Source organism: Manis javanica, chromosome 7 (assembly GCF_040802235.1).
Source record: "Manis javanica isolate MJ-LG chromosome 7, MJ_LKY, whole genome shotgun sequence".
Classification (NCBI taxonomy): Eukaryota; Metazoa; Chordata; class Mammalia; order Pholidota; family Manidae; genus Manis; species Manis javanica.
This window is the reverse complement of record NC_133162.1, coordinates 19,474,335-19,485,874: the sequence shown is the minus strand read 5'-3', so window position 1 is coordinate 19,485,874 and position 11,540 is coordinate 19,474,335. Positions and strand designations below refer to the sequence as shown.

At 41.1% G+C, this 11,540-nt stretch overlaps 1 protein-coding gene across 7 annotated transcripts in view; it reads right to left on the bottom strand.

Moving 5' to 3' along the window:
* Positions 1–4,050: 4,050 nt before the first annotated feature.
* XPNPEP1 (X-prolyl aminopeptidase 1) overlaps positions 4,051–11,540 on the bottom strand; it is a 197,040-nt gene continuing 189,550 nt past the window's right edge. For 6 of the 7 annotated variants that reach the window (XM_073240449.1, XM_073240453.1, XM_073240448.1 and 3 more), the window contains 2 exons: positions 6,276–6,445; positions 5,881–5,945 (listed from right to left, as the gene is read on the bottom strand). In XM_073240449.1, coding sequence (XP_073096550.1) covers positions 5,896–5,945; positions 6,276–6,445 — 220 coding nt within the window. In that variant the 3' untranslated portion in view covers positions 5,881–5,895. Of the gene's footprint in view, positions 4,077–5,880; positions 5,946–6,275; positions 6,446–11,540 lie in introns of those variants that run through there. The other variant, XM_073240450.1, reaches the window with a different exon arrangement.

The window sequence follows — 11,540 nt, the reverse complement described above, 5'->3', positions numbered from 1 at the left end:
ACAGAGGAGAAACTTGGTCTGCAAGCTACATTTGGAGCCACGGGGAGAGGAGGGACAGGTTCACTTGGAAAATGGAAGCCCCCCATTTTTCCAGCTCTTCTTCTTAAATGTAAAGATATGTAATCCCGTCTCAAAATGGGGGTGGGGGAGGTTGCACAGGGGAATCCATCAGTCGGTTTAGTTAAGGAGGTGAGGATGGCAGGAGCTGAGGGAGAGATTTGTCCTTGACCTTACCCATGCCTTTGTGGTCTCTGCCAGTCAGAGGCACTTCTCTGAGTCACAGAAGATGAGAGGCCATCTGGAGGTGGACGGTTAAGAACTTGGACTCACAGTTTGACTGTTGTCTTTGTCCCTTTCTTACAGGACGGCCTTGGTCAAGCCAATGAGCTTTTCTGCCCTGGGCTCGCCCCTCCCTGACTTCTGGGTAACACAGGATGCCCTTAGTCTGTGGTGCCAGCTGAACACTCAGTGATTACTCACATTATTATAAAGTCATTCCCCAGGGAAAACTCTCCAATGGCCACCTACTGCCTCACAAGTCCAGTCCAAATTCCTGACCATGATGTCAAGGCTTTTCAAAACCAGGCTTTAGCCTCCTTCTTCCCCTCAGCTGCTCCAGCCTCACCCTGATTCTCATCAAGCCCTTAGAACTCTGTTTCCCTAACTGGTCACATGCTTTCATTCCTCTGAGCCCTGCACATAGAGCTCCCTCCGTCTGTAACTCCCGCTCCTCTGCACTCAGGTATCAGGTACAGATCCTTCGGAGGAGGCCTTCAAAGTGTAGTGGCCAAAATTCTTGAGAAATCAGCATGGTCAGGGTTTTAATCTTGGCCCCGATACTCATCCACCAAGGTGACCTTAAGTAAATTAAGCTAATTTTCTGTGCTTTAGTTTCCTCATCTATAAAATGGGCATAATACCTGATGTGGTCTGAACATGTCCACCCAAAATTCATAGTTAAAACCTAACCCCCAAGGTGATGATATTAGGATGTCAGGTCTTTGGGAGGTGATTAGGTTCATAAGGGTACAGCACTCATGAATAAGCACCCTTATAAAAGAGAACTCCAGGGAGCTCCCTCATTCCCTTCCACCATGTGACAGACAGGAGTCCGCAACCTAGAAGAGGCCCTCACCCAACTATGCTGGCACCCTGACCTTAGACACAGCCTCCAGACTGTAAGAAATAAATTCCTGTTGTTTATAAGCTATCCAGTCTGCAGCATTTTGTTACAGAAGCCCAAACAAAGACAATGTCCCCAAAGCACAGTTAGAACAACTAAATGAGATGCTGAGCACAAGGGACTCAGCACAGGGTCTGATACTGATAAGAACCAAAGTGAGCATAACCTAGATGTGGTCTGGGTGCCCCAGGAACATGCAGCTACATGCCTATGATCCTCCAGTGAGCTAGGAACATAGGAGACCTATGTACACCAGGTTCACAAAGGACATAGGCTTTGAGAGTCAGCAGTTAGTCTACATCAGGCTTTAGGCACATATGACATTGTGAGGGAAAAGCAAGAAATGGAAGCAACCTAAGTGTCCATCAGTAGATGAATGGTTAAAGAAGATGTGGTACATATACACAATGGGATATTATTCAGCCATGAGAAGAAAACAAATCCTACCATCTGCAACAACATGGATGGAGCTAGAGGGTATTATGCTCAGTGAAATAAGCCAGGCGGAGAAAGACAAGTATCAAATGATTTCACTCATATGTGGAGTATAAGAACAAAGAAAACTGAAGGAACAAAACAGCAGCAGAATCACAGAACCCAAGAATGGGCTAATAGTTACCAAAGGGAAAGGGACTGGGGAGGATGGGTGGGAAGGGAGGGATAAGGGTGGAGCAAAAAAAAGGGGGCATTATGATTAGCATGTATAATGTTGGGGGGGGCATGGGGAGGGCTGTGCAACACAGAGAAGACAAGTAGTGATTTTACAGCATCTCACTACGCTGATGGACAGTGACTGTAATGGGGTATGTGGCGAGGACTTGGTGAAGGGGCGAGCCTAGTAAACATAATGTTCTTCATGTAACTGTAGATTAATGATAATGAAATTTAAAAAATGAGACATTGTGAGGGCAAAGAAAATTATGTTGTATAACTCAAATGCTTCAAAATTCATTGATACTTATCTTATGGGCCAAAATATGGTCCATGCTGGCAAAGGTTCCATGTACACTTGAAAAACATGTACTCAGCTACACTTTGTTGAATGGACTGTTCTATAAATATCAATCTCGTGAAGTAGTTGATACTGTCTTTCGGGTCTACTATATCCTTCCTGATTTCTGCCTATTTCTTCTATGGAGAGAGAGGGATATTAAAAATCTGCAACTATCATTGTGCTTATATCTCCTTGTGATTCTAACAGTTTTTGCTTCATGTATTTTAAATCTCTGTTATTAGTTGCATAAATGTTTAGAATACCTATGTTCTTTTGAGAAACTGACCCTGTTATCATTACGAAATGAACTTCTTTATCCCTGTTAATATACTTTACTGAAATCTATTTTATATGATATTCATATAGCTGTTCCAACTTTTGATTAATGAAATGACAAGCCACAGATTGTAAGAAAATATTTGCAAACTGTATGTCTGATAAAGGACTTGTACCTCGAATGTATAAAGAACTCTCAAAATTCTATTGAAAGCAAAAAACTCATTTTTTTTTAATGGACAAAACTTTTGAACAGCTACTTCACTACAGAGCACACACAGATGGCAAATATGCTCATGAAATGACACTCGGCAGCATCAGTCATTAGGGAAATGCAAATGAAAACCACAATGCAATCTCACTTCACTCCTATTAGAATGGCTGAAATTTAAAAAAGACTGACTGTAATAATGTGGCAAGGATCCGAGGGAACAGAAACTCTGAATGCACTTCTAGTGGGAATGTAAAATGGGACAACCACTTTGGAAAATAATTTAGCAATTTCCTACATAAACATCCATCTACAATAGAAGGCAGCCATTCCATTCCTGGGAACTTTCCCAAGAGAAAAGAAAGTATATGTTCATAGACATATAAATGTTCAAAGCAGCTTTGTTTGTAATAGCTAAAAAGTGGAAACAACCCAAATCCCCATTACCAGATGAATGGATAAAGAAGCCAAGGTATACACAGACCATAAAAGATTATTACTCACTGATTTTTAAAAAAGGAATGAGCTACTGACATATATTACAACATGGGCAAATTGCAAAATAATTGCGCTAAATGAATGAAGCTAGACCAGAAAAAAAAAGTGCATGCTTTGTATTTTCACTCATATAAAATCTAGAAAAATGAAAAGTACTCTTTAGGAGAAGAATCAGGTCAGTGGTTGTCTGAGAATAGGGGGTGGTGAGCAAGGACAAGCAGGGTTCCAAAGCAGCAGGAGGAATTGTTTGGGGGTGATGGATTACCTTGATCCTCGTGATGGTTTGACAGATATATACATGTGTCAAAACTCATCAGATAGTTCACTTAAATATATTCAGTTTATTGTATGTCAGTTATAATTCAATAAAGCTGTTTTAAAAAAAAAGTTCCATATCTACCCAAGAAAAATGAACACATGGATCCACACAAAGACTTGTAAACAACTGTTTGTAGCATTATTCATGACCAAATATTGGGAATGATCTAAATGTCCATCAACTGGTGAATGGATAGACAAGATGCCATATACCCATACAATGGAATACTATTCAGGAATTAAAAGTAGTGAACCACATACAAATACATGTTATGACATGGCTGAATCTCAAAAAAACATTCTGCTCACTGAAAGAAGCTAGACACAGCAGACCACATATTATATGGCTCTGTTTATACGCAATATTCAGGAAAGGCAAAGCTATAGACACAGAAAGAAGATTAGTGATTACCTAGGGAGGGAGCATGAGGCCATGGAGTAATAGTGAATATGCATTAGCCAGCTTAGCAGGGTGATGAAAACGTTCTCAGGCTGGTTTATGCCACCATGGTAAGCTTGCTAAAATAAATAGTTCCAAATTCTGGCTCACCTTGTCCCAATCCTCTCTCGGCTCATGGTGAACTCTCAGAATGAGTCTGTATGATAAGAAGCAAAACGAAAAAACGTCATGCAGAGGGAACTGCAGCAGCTGAGATACCGCACTGTGCACAAACCAGATTAACTCCTCTGAGTAATGCGGTTACCTTGAAAATGTGATCTTGGAAGATAGATATTTGAACAATGACACAATGTAAGGATATGGTCCTGAAAATGAACTGCAGGCATTTCAGAAAATTAGCAGGGAGAGCAAGTATCTCAGTGGCTCAGTATGCTAGGATGGTATCTATTGGGGCGGGTGCTACCATCTTAGTATATTAAGAAGTGTGAATTTTGAAAAAAATCACCAGGGCAATGAAAGCAGGGGAGTTATGTAATAACCTAGGGCTTAATTTTTATGAATGCCATGAAGGTAGGAAAAAGAAGGAAAGAGCATTTTTTTGTTGTCATGCTGGAAGCTTTTCTTCGCTTTCTGACAGTGAATATAAATTTCACCTCTAAAATAGAAAGGTGAAGAAATAGAAATATAATTTTACACACTTTTGTGTCATCCAGTGGGAAAGTTTATAAACAGGCAGAAATCACATCATGTCTTTGTGGATTCCTGTGTCCCAGAACTATTTTGGTATTGTATTTACATGCAAACCAATGGGGGTCCTTCTGGTGTTGAACTCAGCCAGGGAGGGAAGAGAGTGGCCTCTGGAAAATGAGTGAAGTTAATGTTAGTACAGCCTCGCTATCCAGTAACGTCAGCTCCGTGTGTTTGCATGTAAGCCAGAATTCAATCATCAGCGCTATATCTAGACACTATCTCCTTTTGGGAATGAAGACAGATGAGAGACTTGACTTGTAGATATGCCAGCAAAGCTAACGGAAAAGCCTGGTGAGGCTTCAGGCTACAGGGTCCTTGGGAATGAGGCTCTGTACTTCTCAAGATCTCTGTGATCCTCTGTACTTTGGTTACTGCTAATATTCAACCAAGGAGATTTATTCTACTTCGCCCCTGAAATCCATCTCCAGAAAAAGCAGAGATGATACTAACTGTACAGGAGTTGGTGAACGCACTGTCTGTGCTTCCGAGGAGATCCACAAGCAATGCAACAGGAGCCTTGGCTTTTGAAAAAATACAAAGAGAAGCACCAGCTGTGCTTAGATGTGAACATGGCCTGAAGCACTTAAAATGCTACTTAATAAAGATATCAAATAGATCCAAGAATCTCCATCAGATTTACTTTGTTTTCATATTCTAGGGCTGGAGGTACTTTCAACAGTTTGATTCAAAGATGGATTATGATGTTCAACATTGGTGTGAAGCTCACAAAAATATAGTTAAAGATGAAACAGTGGCTAATATCTACACAAGGATGGAACATTCAGCAAAGTGATAAACTGAGGAAGAGAAAACATTGAGTAAATTAATGACTCAGGGGTCTGCTTTGACTTCTGCTGGGAAGGGTAATGCATTTATCTTATGTTTGGGTTAATTATAGAAACACAACTGAAGGGGATTTCTGAAATGATAAAATGCATACAGTTAAGACACAAAGGTGGGAATACTCACACATTTTCATTTAATAATAGACATTTGTAGCTTTAATTAAGGCAGATCATCTCACTGATAAAACAGGATTGCTTTTGACTAGTAAAAGTGTGACTAGTGAATTTGCTCCTTACTCTCCTCTGCTCTGGATTTCAGAAAGCCCTTAGTCTCTGGCTGTGATACTCCTTCGTGATGCACTTGCCACTGGTCTTCATATCTGAGGATGATGCTCTCAGTGGTGTCACTGTCTCTGTGCACAGATGTAGCTGTGATGTCTGGTGAGTGTTGACCTGCTCTTTTCAGATCATTCTCTGTAATCAGAACTGATGCAAAGAAGCTTTGCTCTCCCAGTTTGGCATTTGGACTCCTGGTAGGATTGAAAAGCTTATTCAGACTCAGCTGCCCCAAACCTCTTACTTTCATGTTATACTGGCCTGGTTGCTGCTTGAATTTCCCACTTGTCTCCAGCAAGACCTCTAAGTTATGGACAAGGGGATATCTTTAAGGTGTTGCTTCCCTTTTGACTGCTGCTATATAGACAGAAATGCATTGGTCATGTAATGGACTGTAGACATTTGAGAAAAAAAATTAGGGAGCAGAGCAAACATCACAGTGGTTGGGTGTCCTAGACTGGCAATGTGGCTCATACCTCTTTACACTTGCTAGAAGAAGGCTGAAAATTCAATGCGCAACCCACCTCTCATTGCTGGAACTAAACTATGGCTTTCTCTCTTGACCCTGAAGATCCACTGCTCAGACCCCCATAGAGTAGCATCAGTTTCCCTAAGGTACTCTTCCTGGGAAGGCCAAAACCAAGTTGATTTGGAGAGGTCATGGGGCTTATTGCTTCCAAAGTTCACTTTTGACCTGTCGTAAGACACAACAGACAGAGAGTGGTCAGATCCTCATCAAACTCACATCCCTTTTTACTGCCCACAGTGTCATCCTCTCATCTCAGGCCACCATTATTTCTTCTTGTACATTACTATTGGTCCTAGAACCCAGATGCAAGCCACACAAGGTGTTCTTACCTGCAAGTTTCCCGATTAAGGCCCTTGTTTCCCAAATCCCTTTGAGCGGTTTACAACAAACTACGTACAAGATGGGTGTGACTGCAACTTAATAATAACAATAATTAATAATAATTGAGCCTTTCAGATGCCAGGCCCTGTGCTAAGCACTTCCCAGGCTTTATCTCATTTCATTCTCATAATTACCTTCTCTAGTCATTCTGGAAATGTTTTCTTGAAAAAAAAAAAACTCTTTAAAAACACACTCCTTAAATACCAAATGTTCCGCAACTCAATTACTTCTTGTAATTATTTTACTCCATGTTCCATGAACACCATTAATTCTTCCTAACAAGGGAAACAGTTCACACTGCAGACAAACCATGTACGTTCAAGAAGTACACAGTACCCCAGTGAGCAAGGCAAAGAGAAAACAGGAGGTTTCAGGACACCAAACCCAGCTTTTAGCCCTAATTATAGATTTTTCCAAAGTTGGCAAAGGAAGAGGAGAAATGGGGAATGAGAAAGTAGCCTGTGATCTCAGCTGCCCTCGTTGGAAGAAGGTCTCATGAAATTAGCGTGCGGAGGAATTCAGCTTCCTCCCTCCACAGCTTCTTTCTGTTTCTAAAAGTCACACAAGTAAACGGTTCATCCCACAAATATTTCTCTTATTACATTTCTTTCTGTAAACACTTAACAACTCTACATGTGCAAAGACCATTTAGCAGAATGCCAACATAGGCTTTGGAATTTGTAATTTTCAAAAGCAACAACTAAAGGCTGCTATAACTCATAAAATATGCAATATGGGGGTTTGAGTAAGATTGAAAAGTAGGAAGAACATCTGTGCTCCCAGCAGGCAAAACATTCATGACATTTTTAATAATAATGAAACATAAGACCTCCGTAAAGCAAAGCTGAAATCCATTTTGCATGTGAAGAAAGAAATAGATTCCATTTAATTGGTTTAGGTTTCTTTTACATTTTATGTTTCTTATAGAAAAGTTTGAGGATATGGGAAGTATAATAAGTGGTTGAGGGGAGGTGTGAGAGAGCGAGCCAAGTTTTCCAGCAAGACTAGGTAAGGTAAGAAATCTTCATTCGAGAGTAACTTAGCTTTCTTGTCTTCACAAATTCAGTATATAGTCTGTAATATCCTGGCACTGCCTACATTTGGAAGACACTGGAAGGAAGTTTGTTTCTCATCCTAACTTAGGAGGTTTATCTCAATTCCTGTTAGGGAGGAAGAAAGAGAGAGAAGAAAGATGAGTGTTTTAGTTTTTAAGAGGAAGTATGATCATTGCCTTCAAATACCAGATGGATTTTTCCTGTGGGAGATGGATTAGACTTACTGTGTGTGCTTAAACAGTGACTGGTACGCACAGGCATGAGGGTTCAATAAGGAAGAATACAATATCGTAGCTGCTACTTTCATTTCATCTTCCACTCAATCTAAGGTCCCTGAAGTTGGGACTACATGTCTTTTAGAACCACTGTGCTCCCAAGGTGGGCTTTAACAAGTGTTGAGTGGAGCATGACCGCATAACGGTTAGAGCTGTGCAGTTGTGGAGGCAGGGGGCCTCCATCCGCAGATGTCACAGCGTTGCTGGCACACACGGACTGGAGCAGAAATCCACAAACACAGGAGGGGTTGGACAAAATAGCACGTGATGCCTGATCTGATGCTGATCTAGGATTCCATTAGTTTAGAATCTGTTTTGCCTCTGTGTGTAACTGTGTCTTTTTACAGGTCTTAGGGAATCTTCCTCCCCATCTATAAAACATCCCTCACACATGCAAAAGGAAGAAGCAATTCCATGTTCCCTGCTGAGGACAGAGAGGTGAGTGCTTTTTCCTGGGGCCTGGATATGTTTCCAAGGAAACCTGCTGACCCTCTCCTTTATTTCCTTCCCTCCATGGCCTTCTTGACCTCTCCTTCCCATTGCCTGTATTTCAGAACGCGCAGTTTGCTGAGGCCAGTGAAAGAAGCCTCACTCCCTGGGGGTCAGTCTTCTTCCTAATGTACCTGATTATGAGGCTTCTACAGGAAATCGCTATGGAAATCGGACCACAGTCAATAGAATCATGTTCCTGAATGTTCCTGTGTGCTCCTCCTAAGTGCCATCTGAACGCACACAGGGATCAGCAAGGTCTACTGCAAGAAAGACAGTGTGTGCCCCCGGTGCCTGCTGGGTTCCAGGGTCCTCCTCTTTAAGGACTAAAATATACCATTTGGAATTTTTAAGAAGTAGAAACATTGTGATGTTGGAACACACGCCCAAATCAACCACCTAGGATTGTCTGTCTCCCTGAGCGGTTCTGATTTAAAACGACCCTCTGCTTTGGGTTCCTGATCGACCTGGAAGTGTGTGTGTGTGTCCTTCTGGTGTCACTTGATCTCCCATCCACATGGTGACTGGTGGAAATGCAATATTTACTATTTTTCATTTATTCCTAATTTAAAATTTTATTGGCTTTGGGAGCAAACAGAAATAACAATTTGCAGGAAACAGTGACTATAGCATACTAAATATTTGAGAAGGGGGAAACATAAGGAATCAGAAGAGAACGTCTAATGACACAGGGAAATGGAGCTGGTCCAAAGGAATATTCATGGAACTGCATATTAAATAGCACAAGCTCTCTCAGAAGGGAAAAACAGGGAGGGAATACATATACATTATCTCACTTGATATTTAGCCTTTCAAAGGTATGTCAGACAGGAACTAAATGATTCAGATTTGACAGATGGGGAAACTGAGGTACAACTTACTCTGTATCATAACTTAGTGACTGAAGCTAGAGCATTGCTTTTGTAAGCTCTTTAGGGTTATGGAAGTGATGAAGAATTCTTGGAAAGATTTTGTCTCCTAGGTATGGGGAAGGTGTAGCATTGCTCAAATGGGCAAAATCGCATGGTTCATTTCTAGGGATTCCCAGACCTCCCAAGGCCCTGAATTCTGGTAAAGACCTTCCCTCACCTGTGGGTCATTTTCCAGTCTCCTAATTCCAAGAAGTTTCTGGTCAGGTGAAAACTGTATTTTGTAAACACATTGGAAGGTCATTCACAAAATGGATCATAAATGTCCTTAAAATGGCTAACACTCTTAGGCTATTGATCTACACTCTCTAGAAAGTCACCTAGGATGTGAAAGCCACCTTCTCTGTTGCTGCAGCCTCAGAGTCAGGATTCCTAAATGTGAGTCGGTGGGCCAGAGCAGGCCTTAGACAAAACTCTTCAGCCCACAGTAAAAAAGAAAAATAAGAAGAAATGAGTTTTTCATAATGCTATCTTTAGGATTTCTGAAATTATGTTCTCCACACTTTGGATGATGAATAGCTTTATAGTGATTTTTTTCCTTTTTAGAGGGGATGGTAGCACCGATAATCCAAGTGTTGAATGGTTGCAAGTCCAGTCTCAGGCTCTCCCACCTACCAGCCAGGTTAGAGTGGGCGGAGTACTTAGCATCTTTGAGCTTCCACTTCATTATCTGTAAAAATGGGAAGTCTTACAGAACCTCCACCAAAAGTGTTGTGTAGATTGAATGTAAAGAGTCAGTCACATATTAAGCCCTCAAATGTTAGCTAATATTAAGAGTTGATGGTACTGTATATCGCTATCCATGTTATATATAACAGATGATAATAGATGTAATATATATGTGTATACACATAAAACCATGGCAGAAGAAGTTAGCAGGTCTAAATAGACCCCTCAAATTAATTTTTTCAAATTTTACTGGCATGAAATCCAAATGTCTAGGAATTATTGTTATGGAATATAAGAGAAGGAGAGAGACAGAGAGAGAGGTTGAGTAAGAGTGCAGGACAGATATTTTAAAAAATGATCTTGATCTAATTCACTCTTTTCTAAAAAACTCTTTTGTCTAGACAGATGGGAGGGAGAGGAAGGATCAGGTATTTTCAGATGCATTCAGTCTCTTCTGCCTTGAGATCCTCAGGTTTAGTCTACCCTGTATCTGTTTTCTGTCTGTGTGTCTCTGTCTCTCTCTCTGGAATATCAGCTTTATGGCAACAGCATTCTTGTGTGGCTTACTCTCTGCTCCATCCCAACACTGCCACAATGTAGACAATTTTACTCAATGAATGAGGTGAGGATGATAAACCATAGTGGCAAACACCATGGGCATGAAATTGTCTTAATATTGCAAATACTCTGCCCTCCCGGGGCTTGCATCCCACCAGCTAAGGCTCTGCCCTGTTCAATCCAGGAGGTGCCGCTGGTAGGGGCAGCTTGAGTCTTCCCTCAGCCTGTGCTACAGCACAGGGTGCAAATGGAGTCAAGCACTCTGTATCTCATTCCCTCTCTCTCTCTCTCTCTCTCTCTCTCTCTCTCTCTTTCTCCTTTTTATAAGTTTTAATGTAATATTTCAGCATCTAAGATGATTTACCCTGCTAGTTTATTAGCCACAGGCAACTGGTTACAATTGGTTTTTAATGTCAGGTAGCCGCCAGCTGACAGGTTACAAGATATTTGTCTTTATTTAAGCGTAGAGAAAGGTTTTACCTAGAACGGAAGGTAATAGTGTTATTAGAGACACGGCTATCAGTTGTAGTTTAAAGTAGCTATGTTTATAAACAAGAGTAAGGCCGTGCCTCCTTCAAGGACTGAACTGCTCTTTAATGGGGAGAGTGCAAGGGTTACATTTCTTTCATCAGGCATTACAGAGAGTGAACAAATGTCAGTTCATTCACTGAAGGCCATTCAAACACCATAAACACAAATGATTGTGACAAGAGATCAGGTGTGTTCAGAGCAGACACCATTCCACGTGAGCCCACATGCACTCCTCAGTGTTCTTTAAAGTCACTCAGTTTGTGCCTGTTAGTTCCCACCTGACTCCAGCTGTTTTTACATACCTGTTGTCAAGGTAAACTCAAAGCAATTACCATGACCCGAAGCAATAGGGGAAAAAAAGAAATAGCCCTGA